Source organism: Pseudomyrmex gracilis, unplaced genomic scaffold (assembly GCF_002006095.1).
Source record: "Pseudomyrmex gracilis isolate BER0280 unplaced genomic scaffold, ASM200609v1 scaffold_0, whole genome shotgun sequence".
Lineage (NCBI taxonomy): Eukaryota > Metazoa > Arthropoda > Insecta > Hymenoptera > Formicidae > Pseudomyrmex > Pseudomyrmex gracilis.
In genome coordinates this window covers 4330765-4355049 of record NW_018020584.1, presented here as the reverse complement: position 1 = coordinate 4355049, position 24285 = coordinate 4330765, and the positions used below count along the sequence as shown (strand labels likewise).

At 40.8% G+C, this 24285-nt stretch overlaps 5 protein-coding genes across 14 annotated transcripts in view; 3 read left to right on the top strand and 2 right to left on the bottom strand.

Moving 5' to 3' along the window:
• The window catches only part of LOC109852324, an 80412-nt gene extending 75619 nt beyond the window's left edge, over positions 1-4793 (bottom strand). For both annotated transcript variants that reach the window (XM_020423506.1, XM_020423421.1), the window contains exon 1: positions 4342-4793. In XM_020423506.1, the coding sequence (XP_020279095.1) occupies positions 4342-4464 (123 nt within the window). In that variant the 5' untranslated portion in view covers positions 4465-4793. The remainder of the gene's footprint in view (positions 1-4341) is intronic.
• A 1656-nt stretch (positions 4794-6449) lies between these two features.
• On the top strand, positions 6450-13770 carry LOC109856910 (nucleoporin NUP188 homolog). Its single transcript, XM_020433108.1, has 6 exons — positions 6450-7106; positions 7341-7557; positions 7668-8135; positions 8208-8332; positions 8413-8941; positions 9016-13770. Exons 1-6 carry the CDS (start codon positions 7078-7080, stop codon positions 13423-13425), a joined length of 5778 nt encoding a protein of 1925 aa, XP_020288697.1. The 5' UTR covers positions 6450-7077; the 3' UTR covers positions 13426-13770.
• A 132-nt stretch (positions 13771-13902) lies between these two features.
• Positions 13903-18143, bottom strand: LOC109857546 (mesoderm induction early response protein 1). 8 transcript variants are annotated; one of them, XM_020436940.1, is made up of 5 exons: positions 17656-18143; positions 17133-17268; positions 15873-16889; positions 15660-15787; positions 13903-15471 (listed from the first exon to the last, which is right to left on the bottom strand). In XM_020436940.1, the coding sequence occupies exons 2-5, from the start codon at positions 17247-17249 to the stop codon at positions 14847-14849; spliced, it is 1887 nt and encodes a 628-aa protein (XP_020292529.1). In that variant the 5' UTR covers positions 17250-17268; positions 17656-18143; the 3' UTR covers positions 13903-14846. The 8 variants fall into 8 exon arrangements, with proteins under 8 accessions (XP_020292529.1, XP_020289978.1, XP_020290810.1 ...); XM_020434389.1 differs by having other exon boundaries at positions 17741-18143; XM_020435221.1 differs by having other exon boundaries at positions 13903-15468; positions 17741-18143.
• Positions 18144-18322: 179 nt separating this feature from the next.
• LOC109861231 lies at positions 18323-20077 on the top strand. The gene is made up of 4 exons (XM_020441121.1): positions 18323-18826; positions 18918-19047; positions 19157-19488; positions 19624-20077. Exons 1-4 carry the CDS (start codon positions 18629-18631, stop codon positions 19723-19725), a joined length of 762 nt encoding a protein of 253 aa, XP_020296710.1. The 5' UTR covers positions 18323-18628; the 3' UTR covers positions 19726-20077.
• Positions 20078-21945: 1868 nt separating this feature from the next.
• The window catches only part of LOC109861669 (mitochondrial uncoupling protein 2-like), a 9318-nt gene continuing 6978 nt past the window's right edge, over positions 21946-24285 (top strand). The window contains exon 1 of one of the 2 annotated variants that reach the window (XM_020441443.1): positions 21946-22082. The gene's annotated coding sequence lies outside the window, so the exon portion shown is untranslated. Of the gene's footprint in view, positions 22083-23457; positions 23538-24285 lie in introns of those variants that run through there. The other variant, XM_020441558.1, reaches the window with a different exon arrangement.

Here is a 24285-nt window from a genome sequence, read left to right as displayed (position 1 = left end):
AAATGTTAATTTGTGAAGTTAACATAAATTTAACACGTGAAAAGATTAAAAAAATAATAACATATCAGTATTATGTTAATTTTACATTGAAGTAATAATCAAAACGTCGTAACACAAGAAAAGTTCTACATTTTGACGCACGATTTTTTACTGTGTATGTATATGTATATATAATATAATATATGTAATAAACACTACTAATATTTTTTTCATATATTGTGGTGACAGATCATAGTTTTAAAGCATTTTTCGCGTGCGACTATTTTTTTTACGAATTTCGCGCACAAGCTTCGTGGATTATTATTACAACTGCACATCGTCGCGATATTAGCGCTTATTATTATCGCGCACGGCGTGATTAAAGCGTTACGATAAGATAAAGCAACCGCGCGGGTTTGCACACAGAATTTATCCATCAATTTTCTTCGATTATCGGACGGTAATGTCTATAAATGTGAGATCACGCACCGCAAAAAAAATCAACAAAACATCATTTTCATAATAAAATATCAATAACAGTTAAATGTACTCTCTTTTTCTTGTAGAACAATTTTGATAACGCTCAAGCAGTAATCCACGACAATCTGCATAATCCTCGGCGTGTTGTTTTCGTCGTATTGCGTAAGCTACTTTAACCGTGGAATCTCGCGACAATAATGCGTTAACACAGAATATCGCAATATTCGGCTTCACAGAAATTGAATTTATTCAGTTTATACATTGATTATATTCCGGAATAAATATTTACCAATCTTATTTTGCTCCGCGGGAAAAAAAAACTTATTTTTCCTTTCAAGAGAGAATATTCAGAGAATTGTAAATTTTGTTTTTTATCGACATTCGGGACATCCTGCAGAATATTTAGATGTTTATTTGATGAAACTTCTTCTCTCCCTTTTTTCACGAGGCTTCATAAACAGATACTATTCCTTAACGGTGAAGAGGACCCTGTTAGTCCGAGAAATTGCGTCCATTTGGTGCTTTTTTATTTTACAGCGCCGCCTTATATTGCATAATATAATTTTCATTCGAATCAAAGGAAATATATCTCCGGAGAAAAGATGAGAGAGAACTGGAGCAAGTGCAACGGGGGAGGGAGGGAAGAGGTCGGTATAATATCGCGATTCTCGCATTGTACCGTCGCGTTCTCGAAACGCAAGTTCTCCGGAGAATCGACATTCCTGTGTATCCCAGAGAGCGTCTCGACTGCGGTGCACGACCCCGATGCGGGTCATATGACGTAATTAGGGATACAGAAACAATGCACGCCTTTGCCACGGCCGTTCTATATTAATGCGGCTTAATCTCCGTTTCCAATAATTGCTCTCGGACCGAATATTATATTGCCTTATATAAAGCGTCGCGTTCGAACTAATGCCAGTCCGGCATGAATTTAACCCGCGTGTCCGCTCAGTTTTGTTTTATAATATATCTCTCATGTTTTAGTTAATATGACCGCCGCGCGCGTATGATTAATTTAATAGTTCATTTCAATCGGTAGCGGTAAATAATGCGACGCTACGATTGCAGATCTTTTAAATTTCGTTCGAATGAATCGCTGATTTGAAAAAGAAGAAAGGTCATTTTTCCGACAAGAGTAACCGAGAAGTTAACGGAGAAATCATCCTCGCTTGTTTGATATTTACGTTATTGTTATATTTTGTATTCATTAAATAAAACATTCTCAATAAAAATATAGTTTTTTTTCCGAAAACAATAATATATTTACAAGAATCATATTTACTCTTCTGTTACCCTCAAGGAATGCACGAAATTTTAAAGAGCGCGAAATACACGCGCATCATTCATCTCGCTCAATGTTTCGTTCTCGAGACTAAAAACAATCGTTCGCGTCGTTTCGAATAATTGCACATCGGCAATGACTGGCGACAATAACAGAATCAATAGCAAGTCGCGTTTCAATAAATTAACGGTAAAACACTTCATTTCCGCCACTTTTGCGCCGCGCACATCCGCGTTTTATATTAAAACAAACGCGTAATGTTGCAGATATTTACAGCGAGACGCCCGGTTTCCCGAGTAATTCCTCCTAATTGCCAGGGCGGCTCGCGGCCTCGGATTATGAAATGTACGTGGTGCGTGGTAGAATAGTTAAATGCCACACACACGCGAGAATAAAAGTTCCCATCCCGTGTACTTAGATTTATCGTTTTTATAAGGCGATCCATTAGATCGCACGCGAGCCCATCGCAATGTATATTCCCGCGATAAATATTTCAATCAAACCAGACGACAATAGCGATCTCTTTCCTCCAAAACGGAAGAGATCTTCTTTTTTTTTTTTTATAAAGAAATCTCCCGTCCTCCTGAGAAGAAGAAAACAAGAGAAAACTCGAAGCAACAAGGCATTATTATGCGTCGATAAAAAGTTTGAGAAGAGGAAAGGAAAAAATCGAGTTTGCGAATGTTTCATTTCTGTAAAAATCTCTTTTAAACAGTATGAAGTCTCTGTATATCAAAAACGAAGTCAGAAACAATGAACTAAGAGGGAGCGTACCCTCGTCAACGTGAATTAAAGTAAAAGGGCGAAATGGTGCAGTGGGACGCGCGCGGTATTAAAGAGGCTAGGGGTGTCGGGTGGGGGATGATTAATCGTCGAGCAATCTCTCCACGTGTTCGTAAAAAAAAAAAAAAAAAAAAATAAATAAATAAAAGAAAGAAAACATGCGTAGGCGGACGCGAGAACAACTGACAATGTGACATGTTTGCGAAATGTATCGCACAATCTTGGCTCAGGTGTTTAATTCTTCGATTTGCCCGGTGTGTGACACTTGTGTGTGCGTACGGACATAAATTTGTAAACGCGACGAAAACCGTGGGTGCTGTTCCATTTCGAGGAAACAGTTTTTTTTTTTTTTTTTGTCATTAAAAACACGACAACTCGATTTTACGTAAAGCCACACGTTGCAATTCAAATCTGAATCTTTCTTCGGATTTATTTTAAGCGGAGCAGAAGTTTTTTGTTTTGATATGCAACGACAAAATAAACAGTTATAAAATTTTATCACTGTTTCCGTTCGATTATTTATTGCCTTACTTACTATAAAGAGTCTAACAAAATACGTATAAATAAAAGTCGTTATTTGTTCGAGTGAGAAAATATTGATCAACAAGTTTTAAATTACAGCAAATCCGACTTTTGAAAGAAGTTTATGTCAGCAGAAATTTTTTAGTTTTGCATTCAACGAACGTCGATAAATAGTATTTATGAATAAGAAAACGTTCATGTGTAAACGTTCGTGAATTTCATCACTCACACAATTAGCATTGTTCTGAGCATGAGTCTGAGATTGTATACACCGCATGAATGTCAAACGAAGAGGTTACATGTGCGATCAGACATCTTAATGACGTCTAAATCATCAACATTGACGAAGACGATCTGTGTATCCGCGACAACACAAAAAAAAGATCACATCATATATAAGCTATGTATCTCACTGTTCGTTAACAACATGATCAAAAACATTGTTTCACGTATTCACATGTGTAAACGGGATCCGATGTCTCGATGTGAACGTTGTTCCAATATTTTTCCACATATAAATACACACACAATATAAACAAGATAATCAGACGTGATATAAATAACATCCCACGACATACATAAATACCCCAGTAAACATCAACTTGGTGTGTCCTGCCTGCAGAAAAAAAAAAAAAAAAAAAAAGAGAGATTGCACACACAAAACGAATCGCGTGCAATGTATACGTGTGTAGTACATAATCAAAACATTTTGACAAGCATCAGCAGCATCGCACGTATCCTCCTCCGTGAATGCACGAGGAAAGAGATTACATCGCGCGGAATCTCTCAATAGAGCGCTCCAATATGAATGCCACTCGCGTAGCTATGTATATACGGACACGGTAGGAGAGAGGTTACGTACCGTGAAATCTCAATGTGTGCAATCAACAGTGACAGGCAATGGACGCCGCGCGCTCTCGCCGTGTTCGTAAATACATAAGGCAGATTATTGCGCCGTCCTGTCTCCTATTGTGCACAAATCGGCGTTGATAGCGCCGCGAGTATCCACAGGTAATACACGCACACACATTGTACACACGAAAGGTAGAAGAGGTTAACACCTTGAGAGAGAGAGAGAGAGAGAGAGAGAAAGATGGAGAGAGAGAGAGAGAAAGAGAGGTTGGCGCTCGTGCCAAAACTGGAGAAGCGCGGCGCGGATGCGCGCGGTCGCGTGACCGCGAAACGTTGGAAAATGTGCGTGTACATACTCGAGAGATAAAAGAGAGAGAGAGAGAAAGAGAGAGAGAGAGAGAGGAGGAAGAGAGAAGGAGAGCAGTATATAAAATACTTACGGTGTGACTACCATAGGACCTAGGAAGGGTGGTATTGCCGCTGGAGGAAGGGGTGGACACGATGGTGGCGGGCCGCTGCTGCTGTGCTGCTGTCTCCGCGCGACGAAGACGATGCGTAGACATCAGGCGGCACGGAACGCACCTCGTCGACTATGCCGCTTGCCGTCGTAGACACAGGTACTACCGTGCCGCACGCACCACGTACACGCGCCGTCATCCGGCGATGGTGGTTTCGGGCCGGGTGGCGCGGAGAAAGAGCGGAAACACGAAAAAACCAACCAAGAACTCTCCCTTCGTATTTCTCTCGCGCACTTGTATGACGACCGGCGAGAGGGCGGGTTGGCGACGACGAAGCAACCCGCGCGAATAATATCACCACGCACCAAAACACACTCGTCGCCGGAGATGATCCTTTCGACGTCAAAACAAAAAAAAAAAACTCCGGGAAGCGCACCAGGAAGCGTGTTCCGGCGGCGACGGTAGCGGCGCGACGTCGGCGGTTTAATATGGCCGTCCGTCGGCTGACACGGAGGCTCGGATCGCGCGTAAAAGCGAACGGCAGCAGCAGCGGTGGCGGTGATGGTCGCGGCTACGACCGTTGCTCGTCGTTGTTGCTGGTGCTGCGACAGCGAGATGGCACGCGACGGCTACGCACAATGCTGGCAGCCTCCTCGTAGCTCGACGCGTACGACGCGCACGCATTTGTTTCACTCGCGGAGAAACTACCACGCACCCACCACCCACGATTCACGACGGCTTAGCTGAAAGCTTAGCGCGATGAGACACTCAACGTTCGCGTATCTCTCGCTCTCTTACTCACTCTCTCTCTCTCTCTCCCTCTCGCCGGATTTTTTACACGCGTTAGCGGTCAGGTTGATGTCTATTCGCCTGCTCCACTCTTTCTTCTCTCTCACACGTTTTATGTTCTTCTCATCAGCGAATCTCTCCTCTCTCTCTCTCTCTTTCTCCTTCCCACGCAAATGTGTGTACTTTGCGTTTTCGTGCACGACAGACACGTTTATACTTCGAGGGGGTAAGCGCTCGTTCTGTATTTTTTTTTTTTTTTTTTTTTATCTCTAACAGGTTGTCCGTCTCCTTTCCGTCAGGTCTCTTTTCCCTCGCTCCCGCATTCAGACCCGTATTCTCAACTGACGGGCATCGAGAGAGAGAGTACAAGCGTGCAGTCACACAGTTCTGTCGCACTTGACGGATCCACGGGCACCACCTTCGGCTCTCTCGTTCGTCCGTACGTCGCCCGCGACGACGACACTCGGCTTCAACGACGACACGGTCCACACGGCGCACGCGAACGCACGCACGCACGCACGGTTATCTTCACGCTGCGCGAGGACGTGACGCGACCTCGGAGCAAACGACGATAACGTCAACATCACCACCGTACGCTTTCGTGGCGGCCATCTTTTTCGGGAATACAGTGGCGATACGCGAATCGCGGAACGGGAAACGCACGCGCGTAGATGGGTGTATGTTGCGCGAGGGCGCTGCGCGAACATGGCCGGCGTGCGTCCGGAGAAGACACGACACGCACGCACGGGAGTGCGCGCATCCGCGTGAGCGCCAAGGCGATTTTATGTTTAAAAATACATTTGTCTCTTAATGTCTTCGAGTATGAAAACAAAATTACTCGCTGTTAATTTGTGATGTTCTACTTTTACGCACGAGTTTGTGCTTGTATTTTATTACACAACAAGTTTATTTTTTTATCTTAAGAAAATAAAATATTTACCGTTACTGTTATTTTCCTGCTCCCTTTACGTTTGCAAAAGTTTTTTTTATATCGCGCGGATTTGTAAAATGTAAAATGCAAAATTGCGTGTCATGTATAAAAAGATGACGAATATCCTTGAAGCGTCTCTGGACATTAGCGATACGGTGATATACACATACACGTACACGCGCGACACTGTGTCCGTCCACGACTGTCACGTACGCAAAGCAAAGCCGTGTAAGCACGCGATACCGGCTGGGATACGTTCCAAAATCCTACCTTGGTTACCAAAACGCTATATTTTGCGTCACGTGTACTATAGTTTTCGGTTACCGAGGTAAGATTTTGGAACGCACCCCTGGCAGTGGAGGGGAGTAAAGCCGTGTATACATACGCACACAGGTGCCGGCGGCCATGTCGGTCCTGTAGCTTGAACAAAGAGGAACACGGAACACTGTTTCTCGTTCCGCTCGTTCAACGGGGAATTACGGCGCTGCGTTCGTTCATTTCGACATTTTCTGACCAATGGCAACGCGAGAATTACGTCAGGAAAATGCATGTTTACCAATAGACGTTCCCACTTCATCCTGTCCCGTGATTTGTACCCTCTTCTTTTTAGTGGCGACATCTTTACCTTACGTGCTGCATTATTTCAAATTTCGCGCACGCGCCGTGTACGATCACTTCTGTGGTCCGATGTTACCCGCCAATAGCGAAAAGAGGGTTATGCGTATTTGTTGTTCGTCAAAGATAAGCAAAGAGTGGCAGAGAAAAGTTTAAGAGTGAATATGCCATTGTGTTCGTTAGCCAATTAAGTTATTATAACAGTTATAAACTTTTATAATACTCAAAAGATTATTTAAAAAAAAAAACTAACTTTGGTTACGAACGCGTGTAGTTCATGTAAGAGAACTGTAAACACAATTTTCTTTCTATATCAAATCAATATAAGAATATAAATAAGAACGTGCAACTTTTTCCTGTATATTACCAAAAAAAAAAAAAACATGGAAGTGGCTCCAATGGGCAACTTGCCGTAAGTAAAGTTTTGTTATATTTTTAAGTTTATATTTTTTTACACTTATGTGATCAAAGTTTAATACTCATGTTTTATGAACTGATAGAAAAGTTTATTGATTGCACCAATTGTCATTGATGTACTTTGTCATCATTATTTGTTAATATTACTTTTCTATTTGATAATCTGTGTAAATAATCTTGTTAAACAAATATATTGAACCAGTTTTGTAAAATTAAATTTTGTAAATAGTTGCAGCAAGGATTTATGGTCTATAATATCTGCCACAACATGTTGTTGCGCCAAAGAAACTGTAGAAGATGAGATAAAAAATGGAACTGTATTACTCAAAGAAGGTCTTCAGTTTTTTAAGCCTTACACAGATGCATCATTGCAAAATATTGCTAAGAAGGACTCACCTCCTCTTCAACAGATATATGATTTGATCAGTAAACTTGCTCCACTTCTTGTAAGTACATATGTGTAAAAAACTTTTATAGAGTTTATACATTCAAGTTATAATGGTTTTAAAAAAGAAAAAAAATGATATTTGCAATATATTTTTTTATTTTATTCCAGAACTTGGATGCTACAATTACTTGGAATTTGGTGTGTAATTTTGTATCCTACGAATACAGAAATTGCGCTGAAACTTTTGCATCACAGCTTTGTGATCATACTTCTATAAAAGCGTTAATCGATGATATTTGGAACTTTTATTATTCTGAGAGAATATTTTTGATAAAATGTCTCAAGCTCATGATTGAATATAAAGACGACAAGAAACATCCACATCACAAGCAATTCACAAAATTTTTCAATGAAGTTTTGATGGGAAATCTGCTTGAGTCTATACGAAAGCAAATAGAAGCACTGAAGTTTGTAAATCCACCTACGCGATCACAATTTTGTACAGAGGAACATTTGCACAGATTGTACAATAGTACTTTGGTAGAAATACGCGAGTTGCTTCACATACTGACCATGATCGTGTACGATGTACATATTGCTGATGACAAGTTTGTCCAATTCTACGGAAGCATTGCGGTATGTTTTGGAAAAGATACGCTTTAAAAATTCTGTCGCGAAGATTTTGCTTAATGTACGTAAAACTTTTAGGGCGAACCTAGACGATTAGCAAGTACAAAAAGTCATGAAGACAAGGAAGCTATTACTAAAAAAATTGAAGAGATACAATACAGCCAAGTGGCATTGCTACTTGTAGCATTAGACGTGAATAAACAGTAAGTTCATATTGTTTTGCGTTAACGAAAAAACTTTTAATAATTTTTTAAATCATTGTGTCTTTGTGTTAATGTTTTAGCACTGCTATGGAAGATTGGATAAGTGGCGTCAGAAGCAATATGCAGGAAATCTTTGAACAGAAGTGCGTTCGTGAGAGTTTACCGCAAGATGGGCCGTTACTTTTGTCGTGGATGTTAGCAAATTACGCAATTGATCCGGACAACGTAGATACGTTAAACCGGTTTAAGCCGTTCGGAGTCAAAGCTATACAGCTCGACGTATTTCACTATTTGCGAGATTTAATCAACTGCGAAATGTTTCAAGAAGAAACTCACTACGCCGCGGTCGTGCAAAGAACCGTTTACAATCTCCTCGTTCTGTTGTGCGAATTTGTTGATCAGGATCGATTGAGCGCTTTTAACGGTATTTTCGACGCTATGGCTGCTACAGTCAAGTTTCCGGAATGCGCGGCTAGATTTTGGAACGAGCGAGATGAAGGTCTATGGCAGATTTTTGCGGTTGCCGTACAATTGTATCCCTACAAGTTCGAGCCTTTAACCAGTATAGCTATTGCTCTAGCATCCGCGAGCGTTGCGAGTGCTAAGAAGGTAAGAACGAAATATTATCATTATTTTATCACTACTTTGTGTTTATTACACGATATTCGTCATTTTCTGTACAGATTGCCTTGGAGCTGGACAATCTACCGTCGTTAACTTTAGAAATTCCTCGTCAAATGGATCACAGCAAGTCGTTTCAACCGTACGAAGCGGAATGTACAATACAAAAGAATTCGTTTATTATATCCTGCCATTGTGCGCGCGAGAATATCGTCGTATTGTCGAACGAACGAGAAGTGATCTTGTTTCATGTAAGAGCAAGTTACTGGGATGCTTTGCATTATAAAATAGAACAGTTATTTTCGGAGGCGAACAGAGGAATTGACAACGTCTTGACTCCTGAGCACGTTTATCAGGGTCTGCAATTGGTGAATGCGTTGTTGGCCAAAGACATCGATATACCATCGAGTATGGTCGCTCCTACGGAATTGAGTTTCGAAATCGTTAATCGATTTTCATACTTGGCAGCGTTACGACCACCGCCGACTACGTACAGATGCGTTGTCGTGTGCATTAGCATCTCGTCAAAATTGGTCCTGAGATATCCCGAGGAGATTCTCTCGCGAATGAGATCGAGTGTTTATCCGAAGTTCAACAAGTGGTATCAGGAGCCCATGGATTACGCAAAAATAATCTCCTTCGAGGGTGGTCACATCGCATCATGGATTTTAGAGATAGAAAGCATCGAGCACACTTATCCTGTTCTGCGCGCGTTTTTGGACACTTTGTACAATTATCTGATCACCAAGCACAGCGTCGAAGCTATGTACGCTATCGAAATACCGGGTATGGTGTATCTGCTGTACACCATATTACCGGGATTGGAGTCGTGGTATTTCAAGTCGAGCGCGGAAAGAATCGATTTACGACTGAAGACTATGTTTTGCATCCATCGAGCTCTTGATTCGAGTTTGCCTAAGGACGATTTTCGCAATCAGTTGCAGTGTGTAGTGGTATACTGTCTGTTATACTTGGAGCCGCGTCACGCGCTACTGAAATTGCTTCGAACGGGCGAGCGTACATTGCACAATCAAATGATCACGGAGACCGATTGGATTAGTGGAAAGGGATTCAAGATGGCTAAGAGCGTAGAACTGGCTCTCTCGATAGTCAATCGATTGTTGATGTTCAGAAAATCTTTGGATCTGAAATCTAAAGTAGACAGATCGCCACTCGAGATTGCTCTGTATTCCTCTCCAAGATCACCCAACGGACTTTTAATAGTGCCGACCATCGTTAATTATCTGTACGTCTGGTTTAGCCCTTCGCTGCAAAAGATGGCGGTCAGATTGTTGAAGAAATTCGCGGAAGAGTTTTCCATGTCATTGCTCGTCTGCATGGGAATGGATGGCACCTCCATACGAGAAACTTTCGCGTATCGATTGACGCTGCCGACGTGTGCGCTCGAAGTAAAGGTCGCTATTCTAGAACTGGTAGCTGTTTGTCTGGAGAAACAGCCCGGTCTAACGGAAGCTCTCTTCAATATTATGCATCAAGCGGAAAGCAAAAGAATTTTCCCACGTCCGGCCGATGAGTTTCTTACGGAAGGCTGCCGGCAATTTTTGGACTCGTATTTGGAACGAATGTACAAGGAGGACGACATTGTTTGCGATCAATTGTATGAGAGCACGATGACGGTGCTGCGCGCCATGTGGTATTACAAAAACGAAATTCTCGTCAATTTCTTTCGGAAGCGAGAGAATTTCTGGAGTCACCTTTTCGCGCCGCTTTTCAAGCCTTTGGTGCGAGGCACAAAAGGTTATTCTCAATTGTTGGATGTAATTACGTTGGAACTGTACAAGAGTCCATTGCTAGAGACTAATTTCTCGAAAAATTTGAGAGAGCTCTTGGACAAGTCTAAAGACTATTGGAAAAAACTGGCTGTCTACGTCCTCGTTGTAAACGGAGAAGGCGAAAACAACAAGGAAGAACATTCGAAACAGGACAAGTCTATCGCGGAACCGTTATACGAGCTTAATTTGGAATCTTGGTACCACTTTATTGTTATACTCACTGATGATCGAACGGCCAAAAATTATTCGATTAACGTAACCCAAGCGCAGTTTCTTACTCAATTGGCCTTGGATTCTCTGTTGGATCGATTGAAACAGCTTCAGCAACAACCGGATTCCACTAAATGTTCAAACATCGGTAAGATTCCGATGTTGCTCGCCTCTTTGTCTCTAAGATGTATCACTTCTTGGAAACAAATGTGCGTGGGCGACTCGAGAATATTCAAAGCCAGACTGTCGCAACTCACTCAAGAAATAGCGTCCTTTATCTCTTCTTATCACGCTGGCAAGTCCTTACGAGAAACGCTGATCTCGTTGCTGCTCGGATGCCTGCAACTGGTGAAAAGTACAGTGGCCGAGGATTCAGCGAGTCTCGAATATCTCTTAGCGCACTCTTGCGTAATCGCAATCTACGAGTTGGAGAAATTGAAGGAAGCGTTTCGTCGTCACCATGAAATCTCCGTCGATGTCAAGACCGATCAAAAGGATACGCAAAAGAAGACAGAGCGCTTCTACAATGTGGAAACGCTTCGTGGTATACGGGAAAGTTTACCGGCGACGTTAGCCATTTGTATGGTGACGCAGTTGTTACGATCGTATCTCGAGCGGAATGCAAGCGTGAAACATCGTTTGAGAATCAGTTGCATGCAACTTCGTCAAATGATACCCGAGCTTATAGCGTGCATTGGTTCCACGTTGCAGAAATATCCGTACTTGAAATTCAGTACGGCGGCTATGAGTTTATTGGGTGTTATATCTCGTTCGCCGTATTGTCCGCATCTTTTTAATTATCACGACATCGCGAAACTTTGGCTCAACTTAACTCCTCCGGCGGACATTCAGTACAGCATGCTCGACTCGCTGTATGAATATTCAGTGAACGGTCAGTGGCGTTGCCAGGATTGGTGGCAGTTGTACACATTGGGTTTGGAGTTTCTGATAGGTCTGGTCACCAGCGAGACACACACAGTGTACGCTCATCATGTGGAGAGCTTCTTACAGTTTCACGAACATCAGTTAATGGTCGTGTCCACATTACTGAGACATACCGCCGATTTGCTGGCTGCCGATCTGATACAATCGTTGGTTGCCCTTATACACGCCGTAGCTACGCAAACGTATATTTGGAACATGATACAGCCGAGCGTTCGCGAGACTCTCATCAAGTGCACGTACTTGGCGTATGACAGCACGGTGAATCTGTTGTTGAGGCCGCGAATACTCAAATTCATTATCGACGGTATCAGTATGGAAAGCGCCGAAGAGCTCGAATCTTGCGACAATCGATTACCCAGTGGTGAGCTGAGATTGTTGGTGAACAAACTCATCGTTATAAACACGACATGCGCGTTGAGCTTTGTTCACTTCTCGCCAAGATTGAACACCCTAATGGACACGATATATACTCAGGATTATTGGTACACACCGATGGCTGAGATGAACTTCGGACCTCCACAGATGAGCATGAGCTCCGGTCCGCAGCTCACTTACGGCACGATCATCAGCTCGACCCAGCTGTTCACTCAGGCTCTGCATTCGCGCTTGCAACCTGCCGCTTCATTGCCCGCGTCTTCGACCCCGCATTCCGGACGAGAAGACAAAACCGATTCTGCGAAGAAAGAGTGGGAACGCGCCGCGCCAGAAAATCTCAGACGCATGCACACGAGTAAAGATTTACGAAGAATTATTCACGGGGCCTCGACCAGGTCGTCGTCAAACGTAGCTGGAGAATTCTTGGGATATGTTAGTGGTCTGGACGTCACTGTACCATTACTCAGCAGTCCTAGACTTGTACGCCGACCGTATGATCCGTTGATATGCGAAAATACCATTTTGTCAAGAGCGACCGCTTTGGCAACCGGCCGACACGTTACGAAGAGCAGCGGGAGCGCATCTGCCGGTCCCGGCAACAGTAGCCCGATCATAGCGAGAAATCACAGGTTCAGCGATCCGTGGTTCGAATCCATGGATGAGAACAATACGCGACTAGCGTTGGAAATCAATCTGATCCTGACGTTATCCCAGGTATTGGAAGGAATGAAGAGTCCTAGACTCGCTTCGCGAGATCGTCAACTTATAGCACGGGAGACCGCTACGGAGCTGGGAATCTTCTTCGATTTCCTCGAACACCGCGGCACTCCCGATATCTGGCAGGTGAAAGGTTCTCTGATAGACGCGGACACAAGAAGCTCCAGGACGATTCAGGATACGAGCGATCCGATACAAGCAAGTTTACCAGCAAGACTTAAGAAAAATAGTACTATTGATAAAGCACCGGTGTGTTTGCCCGATCATGAAGATTCTATCGACGAGATTCAGACGCAAGAGAAACGACTTGAGGACAGTATCCTCACTACTGGAGCATTTAAAACAAACGTTAGCAGTGTACAGTTTTTGCCGTTAATGGGAAAGTTGCTCAAAACAGTTGTCGAATCGTTGGATTCGGCACAATTCCGATAACGATTGTGAAAAATCTAAATTTTTTTTAACCAGTTATATATATTTAGTGTACAGTATATTCATTTTAGAATGATGGAAGAATAATTCTTAACATTTTTTTCAGTATATCAATTAGTACAACTTTGCTTACAATAAATTGCAAAAAAAAAAACGAAATTTAGATATTTTTCAAGTATTGTTTCATATAATCTGATATATACATGTAATATAAATTGACTGTTTGTATACGATGTGAAAGATGGTTTTTATAAAGGTCTATGTTGCTAACCGACAATTTTATTATAACAACTATTGCGTGCAAGAGATGATTATTTGCACAATCGTATGTGAATAAAAAACAAAGCATCCAGAGCAGAAGGAGCGAAAAGGAAATGTAAAAACAACGTTTTCTTTCTAATTTAATCAATACTTTTATACCAGCACTATTTGTAAATGATTAAACATAATATAAATGTTCGGTAAATTAGAAATATATATTTCGTGGGTGTGTGAGTGTGTAAGAAATATGTTTAAATAGAATTGCTAGAGAAAAATGTGAAAATAGAAACTATATGATTTTACACAGCCAACTACTTAACGTGAAATCTTTCAAATGAGTAAAAATCGCTGTTATACACGCGCATATTTTATATCAAAATAACGATGATCGCGTTTTTATTGACTTTCGATTACTTTGATCATTTCACCATCTTCAGACTAAACTCCTGATCTTGTGATTTTTGTGACGCACGATTGTCAATGTTTGTAACACGTGCGTGTCAGAAGTTACAGAATAGATCTGCAGATTTAATTTTTTTTTCTTATTTGTATTTTTTTTTATCGAATGTTCCGCGAGATTTCGCCTTTGTTTACAAAATTATTGCCAATCCGCGCGAAGATAGATACACGTGGACAAATTAAATCATGATCAACTACACATTAATTACATAGTACAACGAGCTATCTAATTGAAGTTTACAATATCTCTATGTTTTATTTCTCTGTTGATTTACTAAATTCTCTCAAAGAAGTTTGTGAAAGATACATCTTTGAATATGGAACATTTCTACGTTCGAAAACAGAGAAGAGAAAAATAGAGAAGATAGTTACAGACTCCCCTTCCTCGCTCGTTTTCGCGTTTTTTTTTTCTTTTATATATAGTCTTACCTTTTATAACTCTCACTTACAATATAATTTATGCTCTAGTCCTTTCGCGTCGCTCTATACAATATATCGCGCACATTTGCGCTAAAGATAATTACATTACGATAAGACAGTATAAAAATATAATCCTTGATATTATATATATATACTATGTATGTATAACGAATATATATTATGCGTTACGACAATAGCGATGGCGCGAGTATCGAATTGGACACGCCACCGCGTAATGACATCCGTCGTCTTTCAGGGTGAACACCTGAAGGACGGGTTAGACGCTAAGGGGGCAAATGAGGTAAAATGTTCTCAGGTGAGGGCGTGTCGTGAGAATCGTTGCTCCTGGATGACGTTACTCGTTGGTGATAGTAGTTATTGGACGCAGTTGCGGCGGCGGTGGCGGCGGTGGAGCTTGTGCTGACTGTGTTGGTCGAACCAAGACCCGTGATCATCGCCGCTGATGTAGCAGTGGCTGTGGTAGTGTTGATTGTTATAGTCGTGATGACGGAGGAGGTAGGTTGACTTCGTGATACCAGACCACTCCAGGTCGAGTTCATGTAACCTGATTCAGACGAGGAACAATCCGTATGACGAGTCGACGATGAACAGTACGTGGACGTGGTTAAAGCGCTGGAATTGCACATTGACGAGGACGTTGTTGTCGTGAGAGGTGGTGGTGGCGGAGGCGGCGGTGGCGGCGGCGCTGCTGTCGGCCCGTTCGCATCCGCTAACGGATCGACCGCGTTCCCGTCCCAAGTTTCCGATTTGATCTCGTCGTTGTTGGTCACGCTGGCGCTGGATCTTTGACGTTTGGTATCACCGTACAGCAAACAATGAACGTTCGGCGAACTACTACGATCCCGCACTCCCTCTTGCTCCTCGAGAAATCGGTCCATATAGTCCCTGCTTGCGATTTAATGGTTCTGTCATTCACGCTTGCAGTAATTATGTTAACGAAAGCAAATATATTATAAAGTGTATCAGAGAGATGATGTAGAGAGTATTAGACTTTATAGGTTGTGATAAATGTGATTGTTAATATTTCGTGTTTTGATGTAAAGTGCAAGAAAAGACGCGATAGAAAAGATACTCACGTGATACCAGGATGTAGGGCGTATTTTTTCTTTTCTAATCGAGCTTTATATGTAAATATATCATGTCGCTCGGTTTTCTTCCACAGGTAATAAAATTGCACTAATTCTCCGACAGACCTCGTTCTCACCTGTAAAAACAAGGAAATTATAACTCACTGTTTGGGCAGAGAAATTTTTCGAAATTTCTTGATCGTTTATTCACGTGTCACGTGCCTTATTTTTGTGTATAAGATGAAAATCCTTTCCGTAAGTGCGCAATCCAGATTCGAAATTGTGGCATTCTTCTTCTGACCAAAGACTCACTGCATCCGTAGGTGGGAGCACATTCATCCGACGTCTTCGCAGTGCCTCTTCGTGATTGTAGCCGCATTGCAACAAAAGGTACAAGGCTTGCTCGTCATCTCTGACATGAGAACCAGACGGCAACGAACCACCTTTTACTGTAGGAAGTTGCGCGCGTTCTAGGAACTCTTCGGTATCCTCCTCGGATATAGGACTGGGATCCCATAGCATCTTGTCCTCATTCTCGTAAGGTAACGCATCATCGTAACGACACAGACCTTCCGGTATAGCTGCTTGGTAATCAGTGCCGACCATGATTGTCTTTTTCCAATCCTCCTCGTCCGGACTGTAATCACAATCGTCCTCTTCTTCTTCGCTTTGCGGCCTCGAGACGCTGCGCAACAATCTCGAACTGCCACCGCCCGCACTAACTATCCTATCTTCCGAACCATCTATCGCACTGCTACTTTCTTCGACAGTACTGTCCGGAATGTTAGTTTCTCCTAGATTAGCTATATCACCGCACGCATTCACACTTCCAGACGCGGGCGACTTTTTCTTTGCGCTTCCACTTTGGACACATTCCTCGGTTTCAGCTTCTTCGTCGTCATCCTCGTCATCGTGGATTTTACGTTTTCTGTTATCCCTGCCGCCTGTCCCGCTATTGCTCTTTGTTGTTGATCCCGACAACGACGTTGTTTTGTCCTTTCCCTGTACCAGCATTTCTGTGTAGAACTGTTTGAGATCTGGCTCGTTGCTGGCATCGGCCTCGTCATCGTCATCGTCGTCATCCGCATCGTTATCACCCTTGTCCGAGTAATGCTCTTCAGTCTCGGGATCGCCGCTTCCGGACGGCAGCAACATATGATCGGAACTGTTGGAATTCTCCGTCGATGGGTCACCGTATCCGTACATAGCAAGTAGCTCTTTCAGTGGCATATCACCTTCCTTGCACAAGAAGACAGAAATAGATCATTATTACATCAAGCGCAATTTCGGGACTAAACATGGAATCTCACTACAAGAACGCACTTTGAGTCCAAAGTGTTGCGGAAACTTATCATAATTTGTAATTATTTATGGGCTCGATTTTTTCATTTCTCAGGCTTGATCCTAGAATAGTCGGGATCAGAACTTTTGTTACAAAGTGATAGATGTGCCAAGAATACATACATATCGCAAATCATATACCTTTTGTAAATTGGACAACTCGTTGTGAGAATCTTCACTACCTTCTAACGCTTCTTCCTCATCCAATGTTCGTTCGTCATCAAAATCATTAATTATCATTTCAGTTGCCGGACCCATATCATAATCTCGATCTGCCCTGTAACAGACATACGTGTTACATGTTAACTTGTTAAATTCTGGAATTTTCTTTTTGTTCGCGCACGGGTCGCGCAGTTTGTTTTTACAAATGGTCGCTCGAGCTAACGTAAACACTTACATGATTCTGCAATCCCTATTCACCGAGATGGGAACATAACACACAATAATAGTACACACAAATAGTATACATGAATACGTAGACCGAAGCACTGAACTCTATCACCACAAGAACGTATGCGTGTGTGTGTGTGTGTGTTAGCAGTTCGCACAGTTTCACAGAAACGTGTGATTAAAGGTCTCAACTTGTGTATGTTATTTGACTGTACCAATGTCTTACGCAAAAGAGTGAGAGAAAACGTTTACATCAAGTACCGCAGAGTCTAACCTCAAAACTGAACATGGGAATTTCGGTATTCGCGGCAACGGTATCTCGAACGGGCTTTTTGTCACATTACGTAAAACGTAATCACCAGATCTCCCTCGGACGTCTCGTCATAATTTGTTTGGCTGCGAACACCGTGAAATTCCTTCGGCTATTGTCCCTCGTTCACAGGCAACAACAAATCCGTTCCGAAATGTCAAGAACTTTTTTTAAGGCACAATTATTCGTCGAGCAAACAAACGTGACTCGCAACAACATCGTCACGTGCGGAAATCGCATAATCGAGAGGCGAATTAACTGATGGACGCACACTCCATTTATTTTATATTCGACGTTGTTTCTCGCTCACGTTCACTCTTCGAGTTTTTTGTCCTCGGAAAATGGATGCGACACATCCGAAAGCGTCATATTCCCTCGCTCTCGCCGCAAACGAAAGTCTCGGCGCAACGACGAACGGAAGATTGTCGGACGAGAGGGTTTCCCGTCGCGAAACAGCGTGCGAATCGCGTCCGAAAACGTAACGACACTTCGATGTTCCAATAGAAAATCGCGTCTTCTAGAAATTTTCGCTAACAATGCATATTTGTTTCTAGAAAGAGTCTTCCTATTGGTCCTAGAAAGTCTCTATTTTGTTTAATCACGCTTTCAAGATCTTCCTATCTACACGATTGTCTTTTCAATGCCCAAAGGGTGTTGCGTACACGCACAAGCGAATAGCAGCAGCGTTTACGAATATTTGACAAGGCGTGTCCGTTCTGTGAATTGAGACACGCGATATTTTGCACGCGCTTTCGGAGAAGCAAGAAACAAGCGAATATAATGTTCAAACGATTCGTTTGAGTGTCGTCAATGCGTCTTCAGTTATATTACGTAGCATGAAAATCGCAGATCGAAGTTCATTCTGATTTAAATACAGGAGGAAACGCTGTTTCACATTCGTTGGAAAGGTTTTTGATTTGAGAAAAAAAGGATCAAGATGCAGCACGGAAAGAAATCTCCCAGTATGGGAACACCGTCCGTCTACTCTCATGTGACCACTCGCAGCAGCGCGAATCTCAAATCCTCGAGATCGGTCCGAAGCGTCAAGATTCCCTGGTATCAGAAACGAATACTGGCGCACGCTTATGTGTTCGATATCCAAAGGGGCGCTATGTTTACTGCCGTATTTTCCTTGGTATTTATTTATTATCAAAGATAATTTACACTGTTTTTCTCTACGTTTAACTTGTTTTTTTATTTGTAATAAAATTTTGTTTTTGTTTCAGTGCCTAGCGTTTTTCACAATATGCACTGCCATTTTTGATATCTACTGTCTCTCACAAGCCGCGCCTGGCTCTACACATTACGGATACTACATCATATCGTATGAATTTGTTTATGTGGGCAATCAGCATAGTAAGTCAAGCGACGTAATGTAGATTTGTAATTGCAAGAAGTTGTGCGAGTGTGAATGTTTATTGAAAAACATTTGTACATCATTTCTCTGTCTTTTTTTTTTTTTCAGTTCGAAATGCTCTGGTAGTATTTGCATTGTTCTCCATGCTGGGTGGAATAGTAGTTTTTGTGACTTCTATAATATTGATCCGAGCACTGCGGAAAGAATACGAGAAAAAGATGAAACTGTGGTTGTATACCTTTGCCATATTCACTATTTTCAGACTATTCGCTTTTATGTTCTTCAGCATTGTGAACGACATGATATTCGCGTACAATGTAATGATGTGTCTGTTGTGGATAATATTTGTTAGTCTTTCCGCGTATGGTTGGCTGGTTGTATATTCTTTGTACATTGAACTGTGCGATCTAACGAGATTGGAGGATCTGGCTCACTTGCGGGTATGTATATCCTGTTTGTGTTATATTACAAAAAATCAATTCAATTTGTCACACTACTTAAAGTCGTTGACACGATAGCATGAAGGACAGATGGTGTATGTACACAAATGTTCAAATTCGAAATAATTGTTCCAGATTGGTACAATGCAATCTCTGAATGCATCGACAACACAATCTATTGCCGGTTCTCGACCAACAACACCTCACAGCGCGGTATCAACAATGCCTGTTAACTGAATAACAGTATATTTAGAATAAGTTACTTATTGTATGTACATATCATTACGCACAAAGATCTTTACGAAGGCGTTGCATTTGCAATTACGACTAACTGCTTGCGACTGCTTTTTTTTATAATGGTATATAAGAATATTCGTTATGTAAGTTTTGATTTGTTATAGAAATGACATTTTATTAACGATAGATGTATCTTCAAACGTATTGTGACGTATTACGCAACGTATATAATTCCGTCCACATAAAACGAACAGTTAGGAATTTGTAATGCACAAATATTTTTATATCGCGACTCACGTAGTAATAATAATATATTCCGTCCATTTATATGTAGGTAAGATTTTCTGATAATGTCAAAAAATGTTTGTTATATGAAAAGTAATGTTATATATACATTTATAAAAGATATAAATTAATTATACAACTTTCTTCTCTTTCTGTTCTTGTGAGTGATTAGCAAGCAATAGAGAGCACTATAATTTTTAAAAATAAGTAGCTTTAATGACAATATTTTTTTTTACTTTGTTTATTTTTTTACTCTGTCAGTTATCATTTTGAAGTTTTTATTTCTCCAATAATTTATTTAGCACAACTTGTAGCGGTTACATCTCATTTGCCTCAGAATTATATTTCTGAAATGTAAATGTGGAAATTTATATCTCGCTCTGATCTCTTCCTTTTCTCTCACGTTATCACAATCTGAAAGAGATTTATGTTAAAAATAAGTAAATTTTAATAAAATGACTTTTTACGTGCACACAGCGACGTACAATTCGGTGTATTAATTGAAATTGTAACAATCGCGAGCAACTTGATGACGCGTGCTAGATGGGAATTGACGTCTCGTGGCTCGAATGTGTACTCGGTTGTACAGCTGTATGTCTGGTTGTACGAGAAAAATGTTTCGAGTCCAGAGATGCTTCGCTCATGCTGATGCGGTCATCCTCGGAATCCGTCAACCATTCTCGTCCCTCAGTGACAAGTTGTCGTTCTCCCGAAGAGTCTCCCGCTACTGTGTGACCGACCAACAAGATCGCTCTACCCAATAGAGATAACAAGAACACGCCGACTCTCGAGAAAAGGTGCTGGATTATATTAACCGCACCGGTAGCGACGTACATGGCAATGGCCAAACACATGGCTGAAGCCGCGTGGCGATAATTACCGCCATTCGTCAACACCTGAATTAAACAAAGCAATCTGCTGATAATCGACTACATTCATATTTATATGTTTTTATAAGTCGTGCTTTGTACAGTGAAGAATCATATACCTATGTGTGTTTTTTGTAATTTTTTAAAATAATAACGAGAGAAGAGAGATGACAAGCTAATTATCATTAAACAAACATCAAATATATCCTATAATCACTATAAAGTATAAAAATATTTTTGTAACCGATTGCAATAAAAAAGCTGTTATTCTTATCTCAGCCGCTTATAAAAATCTTTATTTAAAATATCTATTAAAAATATATATTTAAATCTTTTTATTTAAAACATATTTATAATTTTAATCTTTATTAAAATATATTTAAGTACGGTAGATTCTAGTGTTTTTTAAATCTTTCAAAAGAGAAAGAACTACATAAATAAGCCATGTTTATTTACGCCAAAGGACAAAAACAATGTAAAAGATAATTACAAAATGCAAAAAATTAATTTCAGCAGCTGGAAATAAAATCATTATTATCTGTCGAATTAATATGTACCGCCGTATATATACGTATATAGAACGCCGTGTATAGGAGCTTATGTAACAGTGTTGTATTATGCAACCCCGTTATAATAGTTGTGTTACAACTACGCCACTGTAGTTTTTTTGAAATCCTTGAAACACAAGCTTATGTCACAAAATACGGTGTGTCGTGTCGTGTATTTTAGACGTGAATTCGTAACTTGGATTAAGAGAAATAAAAGTAATTAAGTAATGCATTTTGCGCGCGCGCGTGCGTGTGTGTATGTGTGTGACATGCGCAATCATGTTTTATACTTATTTATTAAACATTAAAATATATAAAATTTTTACATATGAACGAAATATTTATAATTTATAATTAAATATTTCCGTTTCTTCTTCCGCTTCTTTTGTGGATACCAACCAACTTGCAAAGGGGTGCAAACACGCCCTCGCGGTGAGCGCATATGCATTATCCACCCGGTTGCGACTATTCACCGTGCTTCTAGAAAGTATCGATTTCTGCAGGCTCGACGTTCCTTGGTAGAAGATGACGACACATGCGCTTATTCATTGGCCCTGCCGACTTTGAACTTCCGTCATTGGATGGCGAGCCGGTATAAACGGTGCTTTCTCGTTGCTCCTTTCAGTTGTGTTGTTATCCACTCACTGTACACTTGGTAAGTAAATATTGTGTTTGATATAATTTTTTTTGTTATTATATATATTTTATTCATATAGCAAGTTCGAGCAATATGTAGTGTCTGTTGTCATTTTTTTTTATCCGCGATTTTTACATTTTTGCTTCCACTAATATTTACTCAAAAAACCTTGCCGAACATGATTCTCTCGTTTAACGCCACTAGTTTCTTAAACAAAAATTATTTGTTTTTTTATTTTCGAGATAATTATTTTTTACCGCAGTTTCACACAAATCCGTCATATTCTAAACACAAATCGGAGATTATAGACAAGTAACATAATTTTACGTAAAAAAAAACGATAGATGGATACGCTCTGTCTTTATTTTACTTCGAAATTTAGTCATTCAGTGAACAAATCAATATCTGATGGTACGAAGTTGAAAAATATATATTTCACAATATTTGTCACATATTCATGAAAGAATTTCACGTCAGCTGATTATGCACGTTACATCCGAGTTGCAACATGTGTGTAAATTTATTATAATATTGACTTTTTGCGCACAACTAAACAAGTGTTTGTATAATATCGTGTTAAGTAAAACTTTCCAATTTTGCGATAGAATTTTATTTGTTGCTATTCCAGTTGTATAACAAAAAAAACATACAACATTCTATAAGAATGACAGATTTTTTATACACATACACTTTGCAATATAATTTTTTAAAGACAAATCTCTGATCGTTTAATATATCCTGTTTACACAGTCAAACAATTATAAATATAAACAATTCTGTAAAACATCTCGCTTCAATTCTCTATTTGATTAATTCGCAGTTTGATCAATCGTGTTTCTTTCTCCAAAAACCGTAAAATGGACGAAATCGATTCAGCGGCATTCGGCTGCGCGATTATAGTAGACTAAACCGACATATCTACTCGTAACACGCGAAATCGACGTGCTTGTACAGCGGTCATACAGTCGAAACGAAACAATTTTACATCACGCAAAACACACATCGCTGACACAAATTGTTTTTATCAGTCATACAAAATACGTAGTGTAATAACTGTGTATAGTGTATTGTCAATGTATCATCACGGGGGTGTACTCTCTGCCAAACGTAATTTAAAAAAATAAATATATTATAACATTTGCACCTCTAAAAAGTGTGTATACCGCTGAGGTAATACGAACTTCAACCGGGTGGATAATTGCGATAATTTTTGCGCAGTGTGATTTACCGTGTTTTAGCTGGAAAGAGAGAGAGAGAGAGAGAGAAAACAGCTTTTCTCTCTTTCTTTCGTGTTGAGTTATAAATATATTCGCGAACATACGCATATTCACGAGTCCCGCAATTTTGCGAGCAATTTAGCGAAACACGAACGAAGCGAGGCCGGGAACGGCGTTTCTCGGTGCATTGCATATGCGCGTACCGCATCGAGTCGGCGGCTACATCGATTCGAAGGAACAACACCCACACGCCGAGGTATACCAGCGAAAAACCATCGGGAATAACTATTGTCGCGTGCGGTTCGATTGCGTGAGATATAGTTTTTCTTCTTTGCGCGCACATGAGTCACGTATCCCATCATCATTTACGTAGATTTCGATTTTTTTGCGACCGCTTTTCACGCGACATGCATACACACAATAGGTATTGACTGTTTCCAAGAAACGAAGAGAAAGTTGGTATTTGACACGACAATTCGTCGTTAGATTGTATATAGAATCAAGGACAATGACACCACGACATTACGTTTTTCCCTGTGACTGTTTCGCGTGCTTTTTTCTCTGTTAACGTCGGCGACAATCAATATTACCTTTTGTGTTTCGCATCGACGCGTGTTCTTGCGCGCGAGGATTTCCGCGATTCGAAGATTGATTTCGTGGAAGAAAAACCGAGCGAATTATTCATGCTTTATTTTATGATAATTAACCCTTGTGTTGATTAACTGTGTAACGTTGTCTGATTCCGCGTCCGCGAGGATTAATTAATTCTAACGTCTGAAAACTTTCGATCAGTCGCTGCGAACTATGAGAATACGGTGCTCAAAAATAATTTTTGAAAACAATTCCTTTGCATGTGTAGTCACACGTGTTCGGTTCAAATTTGAAAGTAAACTTTTGTCACATGATGAGAGATAAATACGTGGACTTTGTACCGTACGTTCCTTACCTCGTCTTTTACATTCTCTCTCTCTCTCTCTCTCTCTCTCTCTCTCTCTCTCTCTCTC

Excerpts from the sequence above, each read along its gene's own strand:
- LOC109856910 (XM_020433108.1), top strand. The coding sequence starts at position 7,078 with ATGGAAGTGGCTCCAATGGGCAACTTGCC. Across the intron at positions 7,107-7,340 it reads GCTCCAATGGGCAACTTGCC|TTGCAGCAAGGATTTATGGT; the intron begins GTAAGTAAAGTT and ends TTTTGTAAATAG. Across the intron at positions 8,942-9,015 it reads GCGTTGCGAGTGCTAAGAAG|ATTGCCTTGGAGCTGGACAA; the intron begins GTAAGAACGAAA and ends TTTTCTGTACAG.
- LOC109857546 (XM_020434389.1), bottom strand. The coding sequence starts at position 17,766 with ATGACGAGACGTCCGAGGGAGATCTG. Across the intron at positions 17,269-17,740 it reads AGACGTCCGAGGGAGATCTG|GGCAGATCGAGATTATGATA; the intron begins GTGATTACGTTT and ends TGTCTGTTACAG. Across the intron at positions 16,890-17,132 it reads AGTTGTCCAATTTACAAAAG|GAAGGTGATATGCCACTGAA; the intron begins GTATATGATTTG and ends TTCTTGTGCAAG.
- LOC109861231 (XM_020441121.1), top strand. The coding sequence starts at position 18,629 with ATGCAGCACGGAAAGAAATCTCCCAGTATGGGAACACCGTCCGTCTAC. Across the intron at positions 18,827-18,917 it reads TTACTGCCGTATTTTCCTTG|TGCCTAGCGTTTTTCACAAT; the intron begins GTATTTATTTAT and ends TTTTTGTTTCAG. Across the intron at positions 19,489-19,623 it reads AGGATCTGGCTCACTTGCGG|ATTGGTACAATGCAATCTCT; the intron begins GTATGTATATCC and ends TAATTGTTCCAG.